The sequence below is a fragment of the Onychomys torridus genome, chromosome 21 (assembly GCF_903995425.1).
Source record: "Onychomys torridus chromosome 21, mOncTor1.1, whole genome shotgun sequence".
Classification (NCBI taxonomy): Eukaryota; Metazoa; Chordata; class Mammalia; order Rodentia; family Cricetidae; genus Onychomys; species Onychomys torridus.
This window is the reverse complement of record NC_050463.1, coordinates 41,442,320-41,469,965: the sequence shown is the minus strand read 5'-3', so window position 1 is coordinate 41,469,965 and position 27,646 is coordinate 41,442,320. Positions and strand designations below refer to the sequence as shown.

The window sequence follows — 27,646 nt, the reverse complement described above, 5'->3', positions numbered from 1 at the left end:
GAGCTGGGGGCGGGAGGGGAGGTGAAGAGCAGAGGAAGCGGAGAGGCACGCGCCCCTGGGCGGCCGAGCTAGACGGAGCGGGAGGAGGGTGGGAAGATCTCCCGGCGCCCTGGCAACAGGTCCACCACGCATGCGTCCGCCGGGCCGCTGGCGAGAGGGGGGCGTGGGGGGGGGGGGAGGAACCGCGAGGGCGGGGCAAGGGGGTGTCGATTAGGAGGAAAGGAAACGGTTTCCCGGAAGGGGCGGGACTCATGTCAAGGGCGCTGGATTCGAAATTGAGGCCCGTGGCTTAGTGCTTGGGAAGGCCGCGAGAGGCTTTTTGGTTTTGTTTTTCTGGTTTGTTTTTTTTTTTTTCCCTCCCCGTTTTAACATCGATGGGAGGGGATCGGGGACTCGAGGGCGGCGGTAGTTGGCAGGCTCCAGGCCAGACTGGTTAAATGACCAGGAGTGTTCCCTCCACAGCCGCGAGGAGGGGCTGTCTGGGTAAGTCCCGCAGGACCGCCGCCCGGTGCTTGCAAAGGCTTCTGGAACAGTGGCGGGAGGGCGAGCTCGTCCACAGCCGCCCTGCAGGCTCCCCCGCGGCCCTTCCCGAGGTTCGACGCTGTCCGGGTGACCTTCCCCGATGCCCTTTTGCACAGCGCTCTGCATTAATGGTTGCAATTGAAAGAACAGTTTTCTTAGCGCAGGCACCGCTTCCGTGTGCCTCTGGGGCTGTGCACGTGGTCCTTTCCCCCCTCCCCGCTCCACCCTAGAGGGTGGACATCGCCTTAAATCGGTGGCAGTCAGAGTTGTTCTTGGGCCTTCTCCGTTCACGTCGCGACCCGATGTTAGCCATCCGCTCCGTCTTTGCACAACTTCGCATCAGCGTGCCGACCCAGCCCAGGAAACCCGCCGTGCTACAGCTTTCCCTCCTGTGTCGGGTGGGGGGGGGGGGAGTGGCATTCACTGTCACCCCAGCCTCGGTTTGCCCATCCCCAACCTTGGTGTACCACCTCAGGTCTCCGGTTAATGAAGTAAATTCCTTCGTTCAAAGTCACCGTTCACTTCATGACCCTATATGTATGTTGTGTCCTTCATCACGGACTAGTGAAAAGTGTGACTTAGTCAAAGACTGAAATGTGGGACCGAATCATCCCCGTTAGTAACTGAGAAACAGCCTCCCGCTGTACCATAGTCCTATCAAAAGGATGACTTTGTCCCTCTACAACCTCACTCTACCAAGACATTTAAATCCACAACCTGATAGTTATCGTATCTACAGCGCCCAGGCACATTCCTAATGAATACTAATACGTAAATTAAATATGGGTCTCATGTTCATCTAATTAAATTCATATGGCAGGATAACCGAAAGAAATTTCGAACAGCACGACTTGGTGAAATTATGCTACATCCCATGCAGATACAGTCCCACACGATGAAAGTTTATACTGTTTGCCAATCTTTATACGAAAACTTAGTTGACTAAATGTGAATTGGGTAATTTAAGCACTTCCCGTCTCTCTTTTAAGCTTTGACAGAGCAGAAATGTTGTCTTAATACGACGTGTTTTTTCATAAATCAAGCTATTGACTTCTTTTTTTATGTTCTTTACATTTGATTCATTAGTGGAATTAGCAAGGGTCTGTGTTTTTCTCACCTCGTTCAGTTTTATAATTAACCAATAGAAACTTAATAGCTTTTAAGGAAGCTTTAGGAGCATAAATGGATTTATGGGCGCCATATGGTTACTTCAAAGGATCTGTTTTCTGTTTTAACTTGAAGTAGATTCTGCAGCCCTTTGTTAATGTAGAACCTTTTCTAGCAAGCCATAATCTGGATATTCCTGCTATCAAAATTGATCTTGAGTCAAAGGATGTTAGAATCTCATCATTTATCTGATTTAATATGTCTCATTTTCTAGAAAGGCTCATCGTCTCTCTGAGGCTATATAGTTGATCACTACTATATCCATAACCGGAATCCTAGCCTTATGGACTCCAAATTCAGTGCTCTTTCCACCAAACAAGATCCACTGAAGCTATTATAAGTTATAAAACTATTTGCTATTTATTCTGACTTTGTTGACTCTTTCCTTGTTACAAAACTAACTCTTAAAAATTAGAAATATGTTAGGAGACACCTTTATGTTGACTGCATCATGAGAGGACAGCAGAAGTTATTACATTATAAGAGGTTTGGCCGGGCAGTGGTGGTGGTGGTGGTGGTGGTGGTGGTAGTTGTTGTTGTGCACACCTTTAATCCCAGTACTTGGGAGGCAGAGCCAGGTGAATCTCTGTGAGTTCGAGGACAGCCTGGGCTACAGAGTGAGTTCCAGGACAGGCTCCAAAGCTATACAGAGAAACCCTGTCTTGAAAAACCAAAAAAAAAAAAAAAAAAAAAAAAAAAATTATAAGAGGTTTGAATAGAGACTCACGAATTTACATAGTTTGAGAGGATTTAATAGCTGTAGTATTGTTAAGTTTTACTTAATGCTAATCTTTCTTCAAGGATGGAATATGACCTAATCAAGAACTGTCTTTACTGTCTTTTAGTGTAGTTATACGTCTTGAACACTGTTCCATCTGGTCTCTTTTTGGAGTTCCACAGGCTTTTAGAGTCTTTATCTATTGCCATGTAATATCACCTCAGAGATGGTGGTACTGGTACTAAGAGCACATAGAGAGAGCGAGAGCATAATGCATGGTGGCTTAATTTAACAATTCTGAATTAACTGCGTTCTTAAAACAGGTTGTGTGTACTTTTTAATACACTATAATGGGCCTTCTTCATAGACAATGTGGAGTTTTAAACTTAGATTGTAGAATTAGAGAAAATCCTAGAATAGTATTTTTTGAAAATAGCCAGACATAGCACATGCCTTTAATCCCAGCACTCTGGAGACAGAGGCAAGCAGAGCTCTGTGAGTTCAAGGCCAGCCTGGTCTACATAGTGAGTTCAGGACAGCTAGAGCTACATAGTAAGACCCTGTCTCAAAATATAAGTGTGTGTGTATGTGTGTGTGTGTGTGTGTGTGTGTGTGTGTGTGTGTGAAGTAGTAGAAGTGGATATAAACATATTGTAAATGTAATTGTGCATATAAATGTTATACTTGCAATACATAGTTTTGCAATAACTCAGTGTTTATATTTCCTTATAAAATGGCCACCATAAATGGATGAGAACAGTATTTTAATGATTTTTTTTTTCAATGTGATTACTCAGGTTGTAATGGAGAGAAAAACTGTATACAAATGGGAAGAAATAAAAAGAAGCTGGAAATCTTATTACAGACTTAAAACTGTATGTAGCAGAATTAGTGAAGTGTTGTTAGAAATGGGAGATTAAGAAGGCATTTTGTAGACACAAAATATACTTTTGGCTGTTGGAGAACAAAGCTTAAGCAAGCATACTTGGGAAACACTAAGACTGAGACGTTTTTTAAGGAGAGGTTTAGAGATTAAAGACGGGATTAAAGAGTTTTTTTAAAAACCCAGACAATTCCAATACTTGGGAGCTGAGCTAAAAGCACAAGTCCCAGACCCGTGCCCCCAGCCAGAGCCTGTCTCAGAAACAGAGAAGACAGGTGGGTACGTATGTCCAGCAAGAAGGAAACAAGTAGGCTGAGTAGTCACTTCAAAGAATATAGATAGCTAATGGTAGGCGTTAGTAATGTTAGAGGTCAGGCAAGCAAATGAAAGTTCTAATACCTGTGGCTACTTCTAGTTCTTTTAATATTATCCCTTAGTGTAGTTCTAATCGATACCTTTTGTAGTTTTGTTTGTTCGTTTGATCTAGTGAATGCTTGATGGCTTTATAGGAAATTCAAGAAACTCTAGGAGAAATCCATTTTAGGTTTCTCAGAGGCACCAAGGGTGACGGCTATAGTCTATGTTGTTTTGGGGACCTCTTGGACCCTCCTGACCAACAAGGTCTGACACTAGGATTTTTGTGAGCCTGTTTTATGGGGGGGGGGGGACACTCACTCCAGTTGGTGTGACTTCAATTAATACATATATGTAAAAATATGCATTACATTTCATATGTAATTTTCAGTAGCCACAAAATGATTCCTTATCATTATTTAAGACATCGTTAGTGTTTTTATCCCCCCCCCCTTTTAAAATGAGTCTTTTCAGGTCTCTAGTGTGAGTCACAAATAAAAGCAAAAATATAGAGAATTTCATCCTCAAATTATTATTTGGTGTTAATGTGTTCTATTGGCCAATACTTTACAAATCTCATTTACCTTCATAATAATGTAGTAGGAAATATATGTATGTGCCTCTGCTCTTTCCAGGATTAGCTACAACTTCTCACATTAACTCAGTCTGTTGCCACAGTGTTACAGCCAGTAGAATCTGTTGAGGTAGAGTAAAATTAGCACTGGCCTATTATTAACTACTTAAAACTTTGTGTTCACTCTGTGTGTTTTTCTTTGTAAAGTAATGTAACCATGTATATTTATGCACTTCACAAAAATGAGTGCACAAAATAACACTTGTGGTAGGACTGGCCACATTATAAAATCAAGATTCAGAAAACTGAGAAAATTATATACAACAGCCTTTCCAGCAATGGTTTTCTTTGCATCTGTGTGAAATTTGTTAGAGTAGACTTTCTGAATATACTTTTAGAAGAAAGGGCTGTAATTTTTATTCATAAGGTTTCTGCATATAAATAATGGCCTTTTGGTTTAATATATTTTTGCCTTCTACCTTGGGTTTTTAGGCTGGATTAAGGTCATTATTCAGAAAATAATCTGGGTTAAATTTATGTAGTCAGATTTAGTCTTCATTGCAAACATGTATCTGTATCAATTAACAATGAAGGGGAAGAGAAGCTGGTGTAGGTATTTAATAAAGAAAAGCCAACAAAATACCCAGGCAGGACAATGGAATTTAAGATGGCTTGTTCCTAAATTGTCCTGTACTATATAAGGAAACATTAATTCCTTTGGATGGTAAAACCACAGGTGACTTAAAATATTGCTTTGAATTTCATTTTTCCACACTGAACTCCTTATATGGCCATACAATTAAAAACAATACCTTTTATAAAAATGTAATTCCTTATTTGTCCAGTATTTCCTACTTTATTTTCTTCCCTCCCTATTTTTCCATCAACGTTTCTGTAAACTAACCGTGGATTTTGAGGGGTTTTGTTTTGTTTGTTTCTTTAGCTGTTTGCCTGCTTCCATGTTCCTTGCTAAGTGTGCTTTGGATAACAGCAGATAATCGCCAGGATGGGAGTGAATGACTTGTGGCAGATTTTGGAGCCTATAAAGCAGCATGTCCACTTGCAGGATCTTAGTGGGAAAACCATTGCCGTTGACTTGAGTCTCTGGGTGTGCGAGGCACAGACAGTGAAGAAAATGATGGGAACTGTCATGAAGCCCCACCTCAGGTATAGTAAAGGGTCTAGGACTGTAGATGAGTGATTGTGTAGCCAGTCTTGGTGTCCTGGCTTTGTTTCTACTTTTGTTTAATTATCTTTTATTTGAGACTTTAAGGTATATTTAACATCTTGATCTACTGCTGTGGAATAATCCTTTTCTATACTATGAATATGTATTACTCTCATTGGTTAATAAAAAGCTGACTGACTGGTAGCTGGGCAGGAAGTTATGTGGGAAAGCCAAACAAAGAATGATGGGAAGAAGCAGGATGGAGTCCAGGGAGATGCCAGCCAGCCAGCTAGCCAGCCACCAAGCAAGCAAGACATGTAAAAAATGAGGTAAAACAAGCCATAAGCCACATGGCAAAGCATAAATAGAAATATGGGTTAAGTGTAAGAGTTAGCTGGTAACAAGCCTGAGCTATCAGCTGAGCATTTATAATTCACATTTAACCTCTGAATCGGTTATTTGGGACCAGGCGGTTGGGACAGGAAACGTCCATTTTCAATCTACCATTTTTTTTAAAGATTTATTTATGTATTTATTTTTTATGTATACAGAAGAGGGCACCAGATCTCATCACAGATGGTTGTGAGCCACCATGTGGTTGCTGGGAATTGAACTCAGGACCTCTGGGAGAGCAGTCAGTGCTCCTAACCTCTGAGCCATCTCTCCAGCCCTACAATCTACCATTTTATAGCAATGACCTAAATATGCATCTCCTACTCCAAGCTTCAAGCTCACGTAACTATCTTTACTACATGCTTCAGGTACTAACAGCCAGAAACTGAGAGGCCATTATCTCCTTCTGTTATCTCTCATCTCCAGTCCATCAGTCATTCTCATCCACTCACTTCCAAAATACCTGTGTGTTCACAAATTTCTCTTGATGTCCAGGGACACCATATCAGCCTGTGCCAACCTCATGTCTTATCTGTCTCTGCCGCTGGAACGGCACTTTTACACCCTTCAGCTGCTCGTAGCCTTTCCCTCCAAACCAGTTGGCAGTGTGGATAGTGAGAAATCACCCATGCTTAAAAATGTCAAGTACTTGCCCATTTTCCTTAAAGTAAGATCTTAATATAGCCGGTGAAATGGTTCAGTAAGTAAATAGACTTGCTGCGAGGCCTGACAGTCTGAGTGTGATCCTTAGAACCCACATGGAGGAACAGTGGACCACTTCCTGCAAGTTGTCCTTTAACCTCCATGCAAGTGTAGAGGTGTGCTCGTGCCCACACAAATACACCACTCATGAATGTGTGTGCACACACGCATGTGTTTAAAACTGCTATTATACGTAACATTTTTGTATTAGCCTAGTGTTCAAACCTTTTTTTCATACTTCTATTTGGACTTGTTATCAATATGATGATTAAATATGATGGTTAAGACATTACTCATTTGTATATTTCAGAAACCTGTTCTTTCGTATTTCATATTTGATTCAAATGAATGTCAAACTGGTGTTTGTAATGGAAGGGGAGCCACCAAAGCTGAAAGCTGATGTCATGAGCAAGAGGACTCAGACTCGTTATGGGCCTTCTGGAAAAACCTGCTCTCAGAAAACAGGGAGATCACATTTTAAGTCAGTCTTACGAGAGGTGAGCGTTTGGATTCGACGAGTAATTCTTATTTGAATTAAAGAGTACATTTTATAAACTCACACTCATTAACTATGTTAATGGTTACAGGGGCAGAGTTTATGTTAGAGTGAAACAGACCAAGGTCTAGTGGGCATTTAGAAATTAGGAGATAACTTTATTTGCATTTTAATTCTTAGTGAAATGGGGATAGTAATACGCTGCAGTGATTTTATAAATGCTTTAAAAATGTGTCTACAGTAAATAATCCATGGTAGAAACTGAACTATCTTTCCTTTTAACTCCAGTGGTTTTAGAATGCATGAGAGCCATAAGTCGTTTGCTTCTTTGATCAAGGTTAAGGGTATAAACATAAATAGGAGGCAGTTTGATAACGTGTCCATTTAATCAAACAACAGTAGTAGGTTCTATGCCAATGACCTCTCTAGTTATGGGCCTCTACCAGAACTACAGTACCAGAAACGTCTATGAAAAGGACCTCAAATTCATCAGAAATCATTGTCTGTCCCCTTAGCAGTCACGATACTATTGTACCAGTAAGTACCTCTTGCCTACAAGTTGGTATTGTAGCATGCAAAGTCTAAGGAAGACTGTAGGTGGGCTTTATCCCCCAGCTGTATGCATAGGCACTCCTGGCACTTGAAGGCTACCCAGAAGGACTTAGGGGATTTCGTTTCCTATGGTATTAGCCCTAGAACTAGCTAGATTGTTTAGAGTGGTCCTCAATTCATGATCCTCGCTCATCACGTTAGATTTTTTTATTTTAATTAAAATGTAATTATATCACTTTCTCCCTTTTCTCCCTCCAAGTCCTCTCTCTCCAACTCCTTCCATATGCCCTTCTCAAATTGATAGCCTCTTTTTCTTCTTTATTGGGGTGTGTGTGTGTGTACACGAGCACACAGCTTTGGACTGACTACTTTGTCTGAGATAGCCAACTAGAGATCTCATCCCTGGAAGAGGCTAATTCTCCCTCTCTGGTCAGTCATTAGTTGCCTATAATTCTTTGTCTAGGCGTGGGACTCATGAGGGCCCCCGCTTTTGAGTTAACTTGTCTATTGATATTGTCAGTGTTCTAGTCTGGTTTATGCTGCCATTTCTAGGAGACACTTTCATAGCCAACTTCCTGGTATATTTTTAAGGAGTTGTAGTGTATAAATACTTTTATTGTTGGTGTTTCACTTAGCACATCATAGACATGGTTCCCTGTTGTTGCTTTCTGTTCAAAATTATAACTTAGAGTGTTTGTATAGCATGTATGGGGCTGTGAATTATTCTTATTCTAAAATATTGTCACATTTTAACTTTTCTCCTTTATACATAAAATTCTGAACTTTCTCTCTGTGTAACTTTTTCTTACCATTTGAGATTTTAAATAAAATTATTCAAAATAGAATTGACAAATTAAAGTTCTAGAATGATTTTTTTTCTTTAAAGCTCCTGGAAATACTTTCCTCCCAGTACAGGTGTGAGAGCAATTTTGATGCTCACAAAAGAACTCTGGATGTCTTCTTACACAGAAGCAAAAATATTTAATATAACCCAATCATGGTTAATCCTAGCACTTGGGAGGCAGGAGGATGTCTACAAGTTTAAGGCTAACCAGGGCTACATAGTGAAACCTTGTGTTTAAAAATCAAGCCAGGCGGTGGTGGCACACGCCTTTAATCCCAGCACTCGGGAGGCAGAGGCAGGCGGATCTTTGTGAGTTCGAGGCCAGCCTGGTCTACAGAGCGAGATCCAGGAAAGGCACAAAGCTACACAGAGAAACTCTGTCTCGAAAAAACCAAAAAAAAAAATTATGAAAGTTGGGTATTTAATATGATGATGTATTTTAGAAGACAGTGCATAAGATAATGATTGTTGAACTGCCATTTTCGGATCTTAGTGTTTTAAATAATTTCTGATTTCTGAGTAGTCAAATTTAATGACTTAGTAGTTGAAGTAAACACCTGTACTGGGGTCTAACAGTTTCCTGTAAAATTAGTTCCTGGAAATATCTGCGGGTCTCATCCTTAGAACATTAATAAGGCCGTATCTTTATTTGTGCCTTTTTAAGGGAATTGCTCTATTCCTGCTTCTGTACCACAATCACTATGGTGCCTATAGGCATTTTGTGTCCATTCAGTGTTGCTTACCTAGCACCCATTTTCATATTTCTGCACTCCCAGTAGGTCAGAAAATACAAATTAGTCCTCCTTCCACACCAAACCCATCCAACAGAAGTAGAAGAAAATTGCAACCAGCCATATCATAACTTGTGTGCTGCTGTTCTGAAAGGAAGGAGTTGTGAATGTAAACAGCACACTAGCTGAAATAACCTTGCTTAGTGTGGAAAGCTCATCCCTAACTAGGGTAAAAAGAGAAGACATGCTTGTTGCAAAAATGTTTTCCCCTAGTCACTGCACCGGAGACTTGCGACTGTTGCCCTCAGGCTACATCTGGCAGCAAATGATTCAAGATTCTGGGTAAGAGGTGCTATTTCTGTCAGTCTGTCGAAAGTGCATTGCAGAGCCTCTCGTCTCCATATTCAGCATTCCTCAATTCAGAAAGAACCATAAATGGCAAGGAACGTGAACTGCTGTAGTTCGTGTGGGTAAATGGCAGGCTGCTCACGAGGTCAAAGTTATAACCAAAGAAAACTCACAGTGGGTTATTTATGTGTTGTGAAAAGATAACATCACCTTGCACAGGTATCTGATTTCCTAGGAGAGACCAACACCGCAGCCTTGTGAGAGTTTTCATACTGTCGTATGACACTCTTGCTTGGGAACTGCTACCAGGTAGGGACTATGACAATAAGCATACCACCAGAATCCAGCTTGGTGAACCAGACCTTTACTGGGATACTTGCAGGAATATGAGTACGGGGTCACTTAGAGGAGCAGGAACAACTGTGTCACCAAAGCTCCGTCCCACATAGGCACCAGCTCATGAAAGCTGGAACCCAGAGTGCACTGCTCAGCCTGCTGTGGTTCAGGAGGTGCGAGAGTGTCCTCTCCAGGTGGCTCAGTTTCTGAGTGTCCTTGAGGTGGTTCAACGGGGTCTGCTTCTTCCAGGTAGCCCAGCTCTCTGTCTCTGTGTGTCTGTCTGTTTCCCATCTCCCTGTCACTTTTGAGTATCTTGACTGATCTAAGAAGGTTGCTCAATAGTCTTTACTACTTACTTGTGCTTGAAAGGGACGGGCCTAGTGTCAGTGGTCAGGTCAGGGATTTCCTGAACCCTCAGAGGTGTTTATTTGCTGATCTGAGCTTGTTGAACTTCCCTGCAAGAAGGAATGTTCACTCCCTCTTAGAACATACTGTGTAAACCCCAGCCATAGTACTATAGAAGTCTCAATATTTTAGGGTTGCTTTCTGCAAGAGAACACTTTAAAACTGAAATGGGCATAACCAAATTGTTATTTTAAGTATCTCACCTAAAAGGTGAACGATCCTTTCTTAATGCCATCAATTACACAGTGTCCAAATTTCCAAGTGTTTCTTCAATACCATATTTTTTTAAATACCCAAGACTACTAATATTTTGAATGCAGAAGTAATGTGAAACTGGAAAATTCAATGTCTTGCACCTACTCTTTGTTTCAGTGCCTAGAAATGCTCGAGTGCCTAGGAATCCCCTGGGTCCAGGCTGCTGGGGAAGCTGAAGCCATGTGTGCTTACCTTAATGTCACAGGCCATGTGGATGGCTGCCTCACCAATGATGGTGATGCTTTCCTGTATGGAGCCCAGACTGTTTACAAGAATTTCACTATGAACACAAAGGTACTTCTTCTTCTCTTTCTCTCTTGGTCTCTGTTTATATAGTACATTTTTAAAGAGCAAGACTGAAATAATATGTGAAAAATGCTTCCTTGATGCCTGGAAAATGGTTACTGCTACATAAAATGTTTACTAATTAAAAATATCATTGCTATATGTTTAAATGAGCTAGAAAACAATATGAAAGTTTTCACCATAAGCGTGTGTGTGTGTGTGTGTGTGTGTGTGTGTGTGTGTGTGTGTGTGTATGTATGAGTGTTTAGATTTAAATTTTTTTAATAATTTATATGTATGGGGTGGGGAGTATGTGCACTTATGAGTATAAGCATTGAATCCACCTGAAGCTGGAGTTACAGGCATCAGTGAGACATCTGACATGGGTACGTGGAATGAAACTCAGATGTTCTTCAAGAATAGTATGAGTAACCACTAAGCCTTCTCTCCAACCCTGTAAATAAGGATTTAGAGGTAATGGCGATAATAAAGCTGATTATCTATTAAAAAGTAAATTAAAAAACAGTTTTAAAAAGCATCCTGATTCAGCAGAGTGGCTCAGTGGATAAAGGCTTTTCACTGGAGTTTGAGTCCCAGAACCCACATGGTGGAAGAAGAAACTCCCACAAGTTGTTCTTTGTGTTCCACTCACACACCACGGCATCCACACCCACGGCATACACATACCCGTACCAATGAATGAGGTAATTAGTTTTTTTAATTAAAGCATTGCCAAATAGTTTATTCTCTTCAAAATGTGAATTTCTCACTAATGTAGCACAGAATTATGTGTGAATGCATTGTTTTGTCCCAGAACTTCTAGTTTTGGTATTTAATACTCAAAACACCTCCAAGTATACAAAGAGAGGGATAGAAGACAGGAAATTCTTTGTTATGGTGTTAATAACTATGAAAATTAGCAAACCAAACGCTTGTAGAATGTTTAAATGTTTCCCAGTTATGAGTCCTAGCTGGGAATTCTTGCCAATTAGCATTTTTATTGCAGCAATCAGGGAGAAGGAGACTAGGTAGTCTCCACCTCAGCATTTGGTGTATTAGGACAAGCAAGGCTAAGCTTCATGCCATTGCTCCCCAAACACTAGTAGGTTCCCATAAGACGTGCTGTCACAGAGTTGGTGTAGTGCAATACTAAGCAGTCATGTAAAAGTGTGTCTTAGAGCTGATGGTGCACACCTTTAATCCCAGCACAGTGGATACATACAGGGCAGGAGGATCTCTGTGAGCTCCAGATCAGCCTAGTTTACATAGCAAATTCAGTGAAACCCTGTTGGGGGAGATGTGCTACTGACATAAAAAAGATACCCAGGCATATTACTGGGGGAAATGTTGCAAAACAGTATTTTAATATAACTCTACCTTTATTAAAAATAAAGTTAATAGCCAGGTGGTAGTGCCCACCTTTAATCCCAACACTAGGGAGAGAGAGGCAGGTGGATCTCAGTGAGTCCGAGGCCAGTGTGGTCTACAGAATGAGTTCCAGGGCAGCCAGGGCTGTTACACAGATAAACTCTGTCTCAAAAAAAAAAAAAATTATTAATAGTAAATATATATATAGTGAATGTCAGAGAAAAGGGTTATTTTTAGAAGAATGTATACTAAGATATAATAATTAAGTAATACAATTATAGTGAATGTTTATTTTCTACAGTATATACCCTACATTGTACTTTTTAGACACCAAAAACAATAGAGAGAAAAAGAAATTGCCCACTATGAAGGTTTTTTCTAATTTAAATGTAATATTTTTAGCAATTTTTGAGAACTTTATACATGAGTTCAATGTATTTCGATCATATTTCCCACCTACTCCTTGCAGATCTAATTCCCACCCCCACCCAGTATGCTTTCTGTTGCTGTGATAAATAACACAACCGAAAGCGACTGGGGAGGAAAGGGTTCATTGATTTACAATTCCAGGTCACTGTCATCACTGAAGGAAGGCAATACAGAAATTTGGAGGCAAGAAGTGATGCGGAGGCCATGGAGGAATGCTCTTTTCTGGCTTGCTCTGCTTGCTTTTTGATACAATCCAGAAACACTTGCACAGGGATGACACTACCCACAGTGGGCCGGGTCCTCCAACATCAATCATTAATCAAGAAAGTGTCCCCAATGACTGCCTACATACTAACCTTAGGGAAATATCTCTCAATTGAGAACCCCTCTTTCTAGATGCCTCTAGCTTGTGTTGTTGACAAAAAACAAAAACAAAACAACAAAAATCCAGCACACCCTCCCAAATTCACTTTCTTTGTTTTATCTTATTATTTTTTAATAGCCTATGGTTCCAATTTGCCCACATACTATTGGGTATGAGGTTATCTGCTTACAGCGTGGGCAATCCACTAGAGTTAACCCCTTAAAGAAAATTGCCTCTCCACCCATAGAAACCATCAACTGTCAACAGTTCCTCAGCTAGGGATGGGGGGCTCCTAATCCTCTTCCTGCTCAGTGCTGAAATCTTGACTGCCTTGGTCTTTGGCAGGCACACACAGCTGCTGTGAGTTCATGAATGCAGTGGTTCTGTCATGTCCAGAAGTCACTCTTTGTACGCTCCTGTCCTCCCAGCCTCTAGCTTTACAATCTTTCTGCCCACTCTTCCACCATGATCCCTGAGCCCTGCGGAAAGGAAACGTGATGTGCATGTCTGAATACTGTCCATATGCTTAGTCTCTGCACATAACACCCACTGCTTCTCTAATGACATCTGAGAACTGTAATCTATGGGTATAGAGATGCAAATTTAGAGGGCAGTTTGATGCTATGTCTATTTAGCAAAATAATAGTAGTAGGTTCACCCCTGGGGCCTATGAGCTCCCCAACCATGGGTTCTTGGCCAGATATTCAGTTCAAAGCATGCGTTGCCTCTTGTAGAGTGGTCCTTAAATCCAATCAAAGCAGTTTTTTTACAGTCATAACCTATGACCATCATTCCACAATTGAACCCAGGGGCAAATCTTGCCATGCTGGTCATTATTTTAGCTCACAGGGTTCACAGCTGAGTTAGATTGTTGATGACTTTTCCTTCCCCACAGCAGCAGGCACAGCACCTTCTGGTACTTTGAAAGACAGCCAATAAGGAAAAAATTTCAGTATCACTTTATTCATCTATTGAAATGTCACGTTCTGTAGATATTGTTGTGGTTAGAATGATTTTCTTGTTCAAGTTTTTAGAAAAAGACTTTAAATGACAACTCATTCTTTCTACTGTTTAACATAAAACACTTTGAAGATGAAACCTCTGTGCTCTCTTTAGGATCCACATGTTGACTGTTACACAGTATCATCTATCAAGAGTAAGCTAGGCTTGGATCGCGATGCCCTGGTTGGACTGGCGGTACTTCTTGGGTGTGATTATCTTCCAAAGGCAAGCTGAGCTCATCATGTCTTTCTCAGTGTCTTTGATGCTTCACATGGTTTGTGTGTATGTGTGTACATTGTATGGATATAGAACTATGAATTATTGAAATGTATCTATAGTCCATTCACTAACATAGATAATCAGCAGGACTGATGAGATGATTCACTGGTGAAAGTACGGCTATGTAGGCCTGACATCCTAAGGTCCATGCCTGGGATGCACGTAACGATGAAAGGAAGAAAACCAAGTCCACAGAACTGTCCTCTGACCTTCCACAAGTGCCATGGCACATGTGCTCACACACATCATGCACTCACACATGAAATAATGAGTAAGTAAATCTAAAGAAATCAGCAACTCATAATCTTAAGAAACTACCTTGTGACAACAAATGTACAAAAGCGAGTTCTGTAAGTGGTCCCACAGCCTCAGCATCAGGAGCTTGACATGCGTGCTTGACCAGCCTATCAGAGAAGGTTCAGGGCTCCTCCTGTTTTATAGCAATGCTAGTCTCTATTATGGCCTCGTCTATTTTTTAGCTTTCTATATTCATCAAAGCTGTCTAGCTGCACACGTGTGCAATGTCGCTGCTGCTGAGCAGCGGCATTACTGAGGTAAGCTGTCCAGACCTCCCTGCCTCTCAGCATTGGATTAGATTTTCTTCATAGAGTGATAAGAATTACGAGGACAACCTTTTCTTAAATATGCTACATAAAAATGCACTTGATCGCTATTATACCTCTTTATATGTGTCCCCATCATTCCAGATTAACATTTTGTTTCCACTTTATGAAAGGGAGTGCCTGGAGTTGGAAAAGAGCAAGCATTAAAACTTGTGCGGATTTTAAAAGGTCAAAGTTTGCTTCAGAGGTAACTAAGTGTTGCTTTTTCCTCCATGCTGGACACTTACTCTTGCTGGACTCTGAACTACTCTGTGTTTTCCTTTTCAGTAATTAACTCTTACTTATCTTGAACTCTTCCAAAGGAAGGAAATGAATATATGTTCAAAGCATACTATGAAGAATGTATTTTTGTTTCAATACACATAGTACAATGTCAAATGTAGTGACTTATAGCCGTGGGCATTTTTCTATAGGCTGTCTTAGATTGTTAGTATCTGTCAAGATGAACATAACATTGAAATAAGTTTGTATTTGATGCTTTGATATTATATATCCTATAAGTACTATATAATGTGTAGAAAATATTTAGTAAGTAACATTGGATAAAGGACTTTTACTTTGGGCCCACTACATGGCTCAGCATGTAACAGGACTCACAGTACAAGCCTGACCACCTGAGTTCATTTGATTGCTAGAAACCATGATGGAAGGAGAGAATTGACACAAAAAAAGCTGTCCTCTGACTGACACATGTGCACTGTGCCACATACATGTCACCTGAGCTCACACGCATGCACACACACCCACACACACTGCATAGTCATGTATACACACAATACAATAAGTAAAACTTAATAGCAAAAACTTTGACTTTGTTCTTTGTCTTGCTGTTATATATTTAGTCGTATATTAATTCTAATTTGAGCTGTACAAGTTGAGGATCCAATTAAGATATAGATTATATTGAAATTTACAAACTACTTATTCTCTTAAAAGCTTGTCAATTATATGTGCTTGATGTAAGCAATAGTTTATAAAAATTAAGATTAATGACAATAAGATACAAAATAAGAAAGAAAAGAGAGCTGAGAGGCTAAACATAGTCTTGACCAAGCCTCAGTATGTCTGAGATGGTATGTGCCTCAAAAGAAGCTCTAAGGGTGACAGAAATGAAGTCGTGACTGAAAAATCACTCTACCCTTTCTTACAGTGCTTCTCTTTTAGCTATAAAGCTGTTGGTAGACCTAAGTCTTCAGTAAGTTCCTGGTGGACCTCTGTGATTATTGTGCCAAAACAGGGAAGACATGGTTTAATTTGGCATGGGAATGAATAAAGGAGTTGTCTCAGAATTGTCTTTACAATAAAATAAAGAATGAAACACAAGTAATTATGGTACTTATCTAACTCTAAGTGACTCTCATTGAAATAGTGTCAGCGAATATGTATTTTTTTTGGCAACATTTAAACATGGTCTATACACTTGAAAATGATCAGATTTTTAAAAATAATTATCAATTCTAATTTTAATAATTTATATTATTTTTCCTTATTTTTTTAATCTTTGAAGCTCTGTGATTTATCCAGAAGCTATTAATGTGGATTTTTAGTATACTTTATAGTTATTCTTGACAGTAAATGAGTCAAAATTTTCAACAGTTGATTAATTACCTCAGTATTACACATTCCCCTGTGAACTCAAAGTTTGATGAGTAGTATCTAGATGTTCTTGATGGTATTGTGTGAACCTGAAACTTTAGGCAAAAACACATTTTATTACTCAAATTCTTTTTTTTTTTTTTTTTAAGATTTATTTATTATGTACACAGAAGAGGGCGCCAGATCTCATTACAGATGGTTGTGAGCCACCATGTGGTTGCTGGGAATTGAACTCAGGACCTCTGGAAGAGCAGTTGGTGCTCTTAACCTCTGAGCCATCTCTCCAGCCCCATATTACTCAAATTCTTAACAGTTACATACATGTTTCTTAAAACCTTCCATTACAAAAAGAATGGTTGCCATTTGTATACAACAGATTAAGAAAAAAATATAAAACAATTAACATTTTAAATCATCCACATTTTTAAAGTTTTATCTAAAAACTTAACATTTATTTGAATATACACATTACTCTTTACCCTTATTTCTGATTAAAAATAATGATCATGCATATAATTTTGCTTGTCTTATACTCTGGCACACAGAAAAGATATGGGAAAGGGCATTTACAAATTACTCTCCCCATATATTGCTCCCTAAGCAAACTCATCAAAAAGAAAAAAAGGGCTGAATGGCTGTGGTTAGATATACATCTATACAGACGTACACATATGCACACTCTGCCTCTTTGCAATTCTTCTCTACCTGGGACCAGAAAACGAAGCATTTTTCCAAGCCAGGCAGCTGGCTTTATAACCAGAAAAGAGAAAATAATTTGACAGATTAAAGGGAATAGGATAAACTGACATTTAAGAATGTATTTTTATGACCTCAATTTTTTATGTTGTTTTTTTTTTAAACCATTTTCTAATAAAGGTTTAACCAGTGGATTGAAGAACCTTGCTCCTCTATTCCACAACCAGCAGCTAAAAAAGTGGCTCACTGCTCTGTGTGTTCCCATCCAGGTAAGCAGGCATAGGAAACTCCCCCAGAGTATTGGAGCCTGAGCACGCATTTACAGTCCTGCTCCTCATATGTTCTTATCCTTTATCAAAACCCTGCTTGGAAATACCTTAGAGTCAGAGGCTGAGTTACACAGACGTTTGACAAATGAAATCACGTGGTAGCAATATGGAATGATTAAAATCTCATACTCTGTTACCAAATTATCTAGATTTTAGTATTGTCATGTTTTGATACATGAATCTATTTTTATGACAAAATATAAGTCTTAAAGGAAAATGGAACTAAAACCATTTATTTATTTATTTTTGGTTTTTTGAGACAGGGTTTCTCTGAGTAGCTTTGTGCCTTTCCTGGATCTTGCTCTGTAGATCTGGCTGGCCTCGAACTCACAGAGATCCACCTGGCTTTGCCTCCCGAGTGCTGGGATTAAAGGCGTGTGCCACCACCGCCCAGCACAAACCATTTATTTTTTAATCAATGTTTTATGTTTATATGCTTAATTATCAAACTAATTTTACTGGCTCTATAAATAATGACTTAAAACTAGTTTCCAGTGCAAGTTCATTCTTGTTGAAAATAGGTTGGATCTTCATTAGTCTTAGTTGAAAAAGAAAACATTGAACATGAGCTGAGTGTGGTACCCACTTGTAATTCAGTACTTGGGAGATGGAGACAGTGGGATCAAGAGTTCAAGGCCATCTTCAATTACATAAGGCATTTGAGGCCACCCTGGGCTCCATGAGACCCTGACTCAAACAACAACAACAAAAAACAACCACACACAACCAGAAAAGTGTCACTGAGTGCGTTTCCTATCAAAGGAACGAGGCCCCACCCACACCTGTGCTGCAGTGATAGTCTTGCTTGTCTAAGCATAGTCTAAGACAGCTCTCAGTAACTGAGAAGTGCACACTGCCAGAGGACTCATATGCTCAGTGAAGAAACCATTTCATTAATTATTATATTAGGAAATCTACTATTAATTACATCTTACTTTCCTATCTTGTAGCTACTATATAAACCAAAAAGGTTTTTCATTATTGGACATAAATTAATTAATGCTTCAAATAAATGAGTACTTTGTGAGCAGTGTCATGATCGAAAGTTATAATTTGTCCTAACCACTTTGTTGCACATTATTCTTTCAACCTAAGTGTATTGAAACCAACTGTACTAGACAATATTAATTCTGGAATTTTGGGTAATGGGAGAAAAAAGGTACATATTGAAGCTAATTCTGCAAAGCAATAAAAATCACACCTCTTTGTGTCTCCACAAAGGTTCACCTAAGGATCATGAACGTAATGGATGCACATTATGTAAAAGTGATAGATACTGTGAACCGCATGATTATGAATACCGCTGTCCTTGTGAATGGCACCAGACAGACCATAATAGGCAACTAAATGAAGTAGAAAACAATATTAAAAAGTAAGTTGTTTTTAGTCACTTAATGTTTTTTTCTATGACCTATATAGATACCTGAGGTTGATTTACTTCCCCAATAATAACCTACCCCCCACATGCCTCACATACTGTGTTTTTGTTTCTGTTAAAGCAAATTTCATCCATCTGGTCCAATCATAGTGGCACACGCCTTTAATCCCATTTATTCCTAGCACTTGGGAGGCAGAGAAGCCAGCCTGCCTGGTCTACATAGCAAGCTCCAGGCCAGCCAGAGTTACATAGTGAGACTCTGTCTCAAGAAAACGAAAGGAAAAAAAAAAGCATCCATCTAAGGAGCTGACAAAATGGTTTAGCAGGTAAAGGTTCTTGCTGCCGAGCCTAGTGACCTGAGTGTAGTCATCAGAACACGTGTAGAGGAGAGAACCTACTTCAACAAGCTATCCTCTGACCTCACACATGCTGTTTGAAGAGGTCTAACTTAACATTAGTGCAGCATGACAGGCTGCAGATTAACAATACTGGGACTAGACCTCACCACTACAATAACCAGGAAAAGCCACAAACTGTACCCTGTGGGGGACCAGTTGGAATTGAGACAAGTACTAAATGCTCCAGAACATAAAGGACCGCTTACATCATATAAGTTGACAGTTATCTTGCAGCAACACCAATACCAATCCCTGTTTGACAAGACTTCTATTAACTCACTCCTGCCCAATCAGGAGTCAGCCCCCATCTGAATCTGGAATTCCCCTACCCACTCCCCACCCACCCCCATCCTTTCCTCCTTAAAAATCCTGCTATACTGAGCTCAACGCTCTCCCTGATTCAACCACTGTGTCGGAATGGATGGGAAGCCCGAGCTTAAGCTTGCAATAAAGGCTCTTTGCTTTTGCATGCAAACTCAGACTCCTAGTGATCTCTGGGGGGCTCATGACTCGGGCATAAGTGCCCGCACAAATCCACCCACATATAAATAGTTATTACAAAAAAGTCAAAATAAAATTTTATCTGAGAAGGTAGGAGTTTTTCAGAGAAAGGCTTAAAAGATACTGTATGTGGATATTTGTTATAAAATGAAATTGGATGAGATTTCAGTCTGTCTAATCTGATTGTATTGATAATATGTATAATTTATCTCTAGGAAAGCTTGCAGTTGCAAAGGATTTCCATTCCATGAGGTAATAATAATCCAATTATCTATTTATTTTTTAAAATTGTTAGAGTTTTAAAGTCCTGATTCCTGTTTTTGGTTTTTTTATACTTAGGTCATCCAAGAATTCCTTTTGAATAAGGATAAAATGTTGAAACCCATCAGGTACCAAAGACCTGATTTATTATTGTTTCAGGTATCTGAGAATAAATTCTTACTTAATAGTAATGGTAGATATGAGGAAGATCAGAAGGATATTAGCTTCAGTGTATGAGAGGAGACTTCAAAACTAAACAGATCACTAGTGACTATCCCTGTGTTATTCAGCATTCATTTATAAACTTTACTTCTTGGCTATGCAAGATCCGTGCTTCCCAGACCATAAGGCAAAGACAGGATGCTTCTCAGAAGATTCTCAGTCACCATGTGTAGACACATTGAATCCAGGACTGTGTCTGGAAAGAAGGGCTTGGGACAAGGGGTGCTATGGTCAAATATACCATGACCCTCAATATGAAATACCCTTAAACTAGAAATAATATTACCACCTCATAAAATCACCAGGAGTATGAAATGAGATTATTTTAACCCCTGGTGTTGTAATTAGGGAGAAAGGATGGCTGAGTAAATCTAGTTGCACTCTACCTGGTGAACAGCTATTATACGTAATGAATTAAATGTCTTCCCACTTAATCTACACAACAATGTCAACAGGGTTACATTCTCAGAGTTTAAAGGTGGAGAAAAGGCCTAAGAGAGGTCAAGGCACTTAGCCTGCCATCTCAGACATAAGCTGGCATTCCGAACAGAGCCCTCCCAGCCACGTCGTTCTTTGACACTTTGTCCTTAGGGAGCTCATTTTTGCACAGAATAGTCTCATTAATATTACTTTAGCATTACTGTTAAAGAAAAGATAATGTTGTCTGAGAGCATTTCTTATCTGAAAAGTTTTAATATTTATTTCACTGTATTTATAGAGATTTACCATTCAAAAAATGGAGTGGCCCAATCACTATGCATGTGAGAAATTGTTGATGCTTTTGACCCGCTATGACATGACAGAAAGAAAACTTGGGAGAAAGAGCTCTAGTCAACTACAGCCAATTAGGTAATGTAGTTGAAGGGATTGTGTGGTTGGGGCTGGAGAGGCGGCTCAGCAGTTAAGAGCAGTTGTTGCTCTGGCAGGCCTGAGTTCACTTTCCAGCAGCCATCTGGTCGCTCACAACCATCTGTGACCTCAGTTCTGGGAATATGATGCCTTCTTCTGACTTCTATAAGGCACCGTGCGTGCTTGTGGTACACACACATACATGTGGGCAAAACACTTGTACATGTAAGTTAAATAAATCTAAAAGATAATTTTTTGTTTGTTTTGGTTTTTTCAAGACAGGGTTTCCCTGTGTAGCTTTGCGCCTTTCCTGGAACTCACTTGGTAGCCCAGGCTGGCCTCGAACTCAGAGCTCCACCTGCCTCTGCCTCCCAAGTGCTGGGATTAAAGGCGTGCACCACCACCGCCCAGCAAAAATGATTTTTTTAAAACTATTAGAAAAAAGAATTTTGTGATGAAGACTGTTTCTACCTCAATATTTGCCGACTGGAAGTGTTAGTCTTTCTGCCATGCGTATAACAGCTGTTTCCCAAAATGGAGGAAAACCTAAAAATTAAAAGCATATTCAAGCCTCAAATTCAAGAAAACATAGTAAATTCAGGTTAACAACATACTTTCAACTTTTCTGCTTAGATAGTACAAAAATAAACAGAAAATATAAAAAGAACCAAGCTTAACCAAGAACTATTTCAGTGAACCAGAAGAAAAATAGAAAGTGATGGAGTAGTATTTTAAAGTAAAAATCACGGGCAACACTGAAGATTAGACATTGTTCACACAAAAGTCTCTTTCATGCACTTGAAGACTAAGAGATTTTACCACACAAGACTCACCTTAAAAGCATTATTAAGCCAAGCCAAGTAGCACAGTCCTTTAATCCCAGCACTGAAGGCCAAGGGAAGCAGATCTCTGTGAGGTAAGGCCTACCAGGGCTAAATAGTGAGACCTTGTCTCCAAACAAGCAAACACACATACCCACAAAGAACTATTATATATATCAAGAAGCAAAGTGAAGCCGGAGGAAGATGTGGACTAAACATTGTCAATGATTTAATGAACTGGGTGAAATTATTCACCTGAGTAATTATACTCACACAATTTTAATGATTAATAAATGATAAACTAAAGCTTCATTTTGGATTGTATTCCAAAATCTTTAGTCTTAAATCTTTAGATATGTATTTTGAGAGTATTATTTATATTTGTGAATTGATGTGTTTTTCTACCAGAAATACATTATCTGTAGTATCAACCCTCATCAGAGAAGCTGAATTCTGCAGCAGATAGGAATTAACATAGACCTGCAGCTACAGAGTACAGAAAATGAGTGATGTTGGAGTGCACATTCCTAAATAAGATTTATATCATCTCTCCAACACACACACACACACACACACACACACACACACACACACACAGAGCTCAGGGAACATTGTGAAGGAGAAGACAGAAAGAAGCTAAGAAATGGGTTGAGGAAGGTTGACTTCTGGACAGGTAAGAGCCATTACACTCAGTGGATATGGTTAGCCACACAAGACCTACACAAGATCAAGCAGTCAGAATTCCAGTGCAGGTGAGAGAAGGACTCGTGAGTTCTGCTCCTAGCTAGGGAGCTCTGGCAATTGATAGTTTCTGGGGTAGAGGAGTCAGTTCTCTTCAGAGAAGTGCCCCCGACCAGACTGTCCATGCTCCAGTGGACAGTCCACACTTGCACATAGAGAGGGCAGGGACTGGACACTATGAAAAGAAGCTGTGAAGTTGGGAAGAGCAAATGGTGGAGGATATAGAAGGAGTTCAAAGTGGAATAGGGAAGGGGGTTAATATGGCCTAAACACATTGTATACATGTATGAAATTATCAAAGAATGAATAAGAATTTATGTTAGAAGAAAAATAAATAGCACTGTAAACAACAACAACAAAAGAAATACAATGTCTGACAAACAATTACAGTTAAAATAAGAAATAAAACTATCAACTAGGCGGTGGTGGCGCATGCCTTTAATCCCAGCACTCAAGAGGCAGAGCCAGGTGGATCTCTGTGAGTTCAAGGCCAGCATAGTCTGTAGAGTGAGATCCAGGACAGGCACCAAAACTACACAGAGAAACCCTGTCTCAGGGGGAAAAAAAAAACAACAAAGAAAGAAAACTATTAAACCAAGGGTATATAGGAAGGAGGAAGTACAAAGAAAAAAATTGTTAACAAAATGTAAAATTTACGAATGAATCCAACTCTCACTAGTCATAATAAATGTAAGTGGGTTAAATTTATCTATTAAAATGCATATTACATTGGGTAAATGGAGATAAAAATTTTCATAAGAAAATATAAAGTAGTATATAATTCAGAAACAAAGATTTAAGATTTAATAGGCAAATACCAAAGTAGTTTAACAAAGTAGACTTTACAAGAGAAATCATAGAAAAAGCAATACTACATAATAATCAAAAAATATTGAGGGGCTAGAGAGATAGATTAGAGGTTAAGAGTACTTGTTACTCTTGCAGAGGACCTGAGCTCAATTCTCAGAACCCACATGGTGGTGCATAGCCATCTGTCAGTCCAGTTCCAGGGCATCTCAGTCCCTCTTCTGACCTCTGTGGAAATCACTCATGGAGCTGGTGCATCTTCATACATGCAGACAAAACACAAATAAAATAAAATGAATAAATATAATGAAAACACATATATGTATGTATGTGTATATATATAGTAAATCCAATGATTTCAACTCTACCTCACAGTGAAATTATTCAACTGAGTCCGAGGTACGTCCAGGCAGTAATTCCTTATATCTTTACATAGAATAAGTATCGATGGAAATTGAAGTGCATAAACTTTACAAATAACTTGCACAGTTAGACTTCAGCATATGGATTTGTTTTTCAGAATTGTTAAGCCTCGAATCAGAAATGGAGTTCATTGTCTTGAAATAGAATGGGAAAAGCCTGGTATGTATTCATTATACACAGTCCTCACCAAAACAAGATGGTCAGATCTATCAAAGCAATACCCTATCCTCTTTATATGTCTTTTTTTTTTCTTTCAGCTAACATACAAACTAATGTCTCCTCATGGCATTTTCACACTTACGTTGTTTTCTGGCTCACACAGACACACACAAGGATAGTCCCCCTCTGCAGCTCCCCGTTTATGCTATCCCACCTGCAGCACTACCCTTTCTGCTTTCCTACCATGTGTTCAGTGGCTCTCCCCAACCCACTTCCTTAAAGTCTTTCCCTTCACAGTACACATTAAAACCACTTCAAATTCCATGTAATCCCAGTCAGAAGAATTACCTTCAAGCAAGCAAATACCAACAAATGCTGGTGAGAATGTGGGAAAAGAGAAACCCTTTATTGACTGTTGGTAGGAGTGCAAATTAGCACAGCCGCGTGTAAATCAGTGTAGAGATTTCTCAAAAAAGTTAGGAGGAAAAGAAAAACTAAAGACCTGGCTATATCAACCTTAGGCAGATTCTCAAAGGACTATCCTTCCAGAGAGATACTTACACATACATATTTATTGATGCTGTATTCACATTAGAAAGGAAATAGACTAAACGTCTGTAAGTAAATGAATGGATAATGAAAAAATTAGTACATATACACTGTAGCATTTTATTCAACATTAAGGAAAAGTAAAGTTATGAAATTTTCAAGAAAATGGATGGAAGAAGAAGTAAGGCAACCCAGGCTCAGAAAGACACAGGTTCTCTCAGATGCAAATCCCAGCTTTTAGCCTTCCTGTGTATATTTTGTTGTAAACCTCCGTATAGACCTTCTCATTTCAGCTGTTTGTGGACCTTCTAATGCTTCGAGTAGCTTCAAGAAGTTGATAACCAGGGCTAAGGGTATGGAGGTGTGGCTTCCCTAGTACACAGGAAGCCCTTTGTCTTACGAAATTGTTTATTCTGTTCCTTATCTGTAATTTTAACATTTATCTAAAGAAAGCTTTCTGTTCTCAACTGATGCTACTATTTCTGAAACAAGAGAATTTAAAGTTCTAACATTAAAAAAAATCTCCCTTTCAGCTCTTCTAGGAAAAGAAAATAAAGTCAGTTTAAAAACAGCAACAAAAACAAAATGTATGAGGGGGCAGGAAGGAGAAAAGAGCCAGACCCCAGGAGTGATGAGGTGGTAATATTGACCAGGAGACATTCTGTGCATGGATGTGATTATCAGAAATAAACAATAGAGATATGACAGTTGTAGCGCAAGACTTGTGGTGAATTACCTGCCCATTTTGGACAGTGTAGTTTTCCTGGTAATTACTTGGGAAACTGAGTTGTTAAACCTTTAGTTGTCTGCTTTGCTGTATTTTCCATCTTCTAGAACATTATGCTGTGGAAGACACAGAGGCTGGGGCACTGGATCTCCTTACCATCGAAGAAGCATCCCTGTTTGAAGCAGCCTATCCTGAGGTGGTTGCTGTCTACCAGAAACAACAGTTAGAAAGTCAAGGGAAGAAGCAGAAGAGTAAGTGTTGAGGGGCTGTGCTGTGTACCAGTGTGGTGTGAGTCAAGAGTGGCTGTGCTGTGTACCAGTGTGGTGTGAGTCAAGAGTGAGAACGGTGCTGTTTCTGTATCTTCGTCTGCTCTATCTTCCAAAGCTACAGGGCTAGGACCACATGTAAGTGCAGAGTAGTAGTGTGCTGTAGCCCTAACGCTAAGAGACTTTAGAGCAGCTACTGCGAAGATACCTAGTGTTATAAGTGCATTTCTTTACCCTTCAGAATTCAGTACAGAAAGTAACTCAATAATGACATTTCCCAGAGGAAAACACTTTATAGTGTTTCTAGGAATGTCCTAGGTAGTAGGTGGAGATGGGGGGGGGGGGGGGAGAAAAGCCTTACATAAATTAATGGTTTAACTCTTTGGTTTAGAGTACTTTTTTTATTTTTGCTTGAGTTTTTTTTTTTTTTTAACCCAAGTTATTATATGTTTTTCTTTCTTTTCAGGTGTGAAAGTTAAGCCTAAAGGAAACAGTTTACCAGAATCAGATAATACAGTCAGTTCTCAATCACTTATGACTTTAAAACCTACATGTGAAGTCTTCCCCAAGCATAATCCCAAAATTAGTTTGGAAATTTCTCCAGATCTTATTTTACTACAGGAATCTACTTCTCCCCCGTTGAGTAGTTTTCTTTTCTCAAAGAATGCTCCCTGTTTGAATTTGCAAGAACGTTTCATGCCTTCTGCAAGACCTTTGGCTGGAAAGCAAACTAAAGATGTCAGTAATTTTCTAGATTCAGAGAGTAGTCAGCCCAGCTCTTCATCCCCTAATAGTTCTGTGATTGCTAATCTTCAGTTGAGTACCATTGACTGGGAAGCGACTTCTTTTAGTAATTCTCCAGCTGTTCAAAAACACACTTTGTCTCAAGATTTACAATCAGAACTTGAATCATCAGCCATCCTTCCTGGCTTTGAAAATACCCCAGAACAATTGTCATACAAATCAGAACAATGCACCACAAACACTGAAGTGTGGGGTAGAGATCTTCAAAAGATTAGTCCTGAAGAACATCTGCTTCCTGAAGTCACTGGTTTATGTCTTCATGATGTGCCTCTAAAGGAACGAATACATATAAAATCCTCATGCCCTCAGTATAATGTACAAGCAAATGCTAGCCTGGAAAGTTTGCCCCTAAAAGTAAAAGGCTCTTGTATTACTGACAGTGGTTCTGTTTGTTTATCAAATTTCTCAAAGGAATTTCCAGGAATAAATCTGCATAACGAGTCCAAAAGCTTGAAAGTACTAGACGACCAACTCCTTCGAGACAATTCTACGGTGAATACTTCCATACCTTACTCATTTGATGACAAAGTAGTAAAGACCTCCAGTCTTCACATTGGACCCCCAAATACTGCTCTACCTCATAATCTAAAAGTTGATGAGAAAACTACTAAGAACCTTGTGAAGAATAGTGTTTGCCTCAAGAGAGATTCCTCAGATGAAGAAAGTGCTCCAGTGTCCTGGAACGCTCAGTATGCTGCTCCAAAAATGAAACACAGTTCTCAGAAGCATAGCCTAGCCCAGGTCAGAAACAGCAGTCACAGCAAACTCAGCAATCACAAAGTAGACACGAAAGAAACCAAACTGTGCTCAAAGTCTTCTACAACAGCTGAGGGTGAAGAAAACTGGTTCTCAGGTCCAGCAAAAAGGACTCAGACTTCTCTACAGTATCGTAAAAAGGATGAGGACTCCACTGCCTGCATGGAAAGTCCTCTCCCTTTATGCCAGAGGTTAAAACTCAGATTCCAGAACACTGGAAGTAGATTTGATAATACTTAAGTTTAATTTATTTGGGTGTTGTCAGCATTAGCAGAAGCCAGGCAATGCTGCCTAGTTTATGTTTGGTAGGAAATTTACATGATTATGTGCCATTTTAATCAAAATTGTAACTTAAGATGGTAACAGCCATGTATGAGTCATGCCTATACTCACAGCACTTAGGAGGCTGATGGAGTCTAGAGGATCAGGAGTTCAAGGTCATCCTCTGGTATGTGGAGAGTTTCAGGCCAATCTGAGTTCTCTAAGGAAGACAAAAATTAAAACTTTGATTACAAAATATGATGACAGCTTAAAATAATGTATTTTTGGGTTTGGGGATTTAGCT

At 39.5% G+C, this 27,646-nt stretch overlaps 1 protein-coding gene across 1 annotated transcript; it reads left to right on the top strand.

Moving 5' to 3' along the window:
- Nucleotides 1–276: 276 nt before the first annotated feature.
- Nucleotides 277–27,646, top strand: Gen1 (GEN1 Holliday junction 5' flap endonuclease). Its single transcript, XM_036170295.1, has 14 exons — nt 277–483; nt 5,162–5,385; nt 6,792–6,978; nt 10,566–10,742; nt 14,011–14,121; nt 14,912–14,985; nt 17,271–17,359; nt 18,641–18,791; nt 19,912–19,948; nt 20,036–20,116; nt 20,898–21,028; nt 23,918–23,979; nt 25,363–25,506; nt 25,988–27,646. Exons 2-14 carry the CDS (start codon nt 5,225–5,227, stop codon nt 27,319–27,321), a joined length of 2,739 nt encoding a protein of 912 aa, XP_036026188.1. The 5' UTR covers nt 277–483; nt 5,162–5,224; the 3' UTR covers nt 27,322–27,646.

Coding starts and splice junctions, on each gene's coding strand:
- Gen1 (XM_036170295.1), top strand. CDS start 5,225: ATGGGAGTGAATGACTTGTGGCAGATTTTGGAGCCTATAAAGCAGCAT. Junction 10,743..14,010: donor ATTTCACTATGAACACAAAG/GTACTTCTTCTT, acceptor TGCTCTCTTTAG/GATCCACATGTTGACTGTTA. Junction 19,949..20,035: donor AAGGATTTCCATTCCATGAG/GTAATAATAATC, acceptor TTTTATACTTAG/GTCATCCAAGAATTCCTTTT.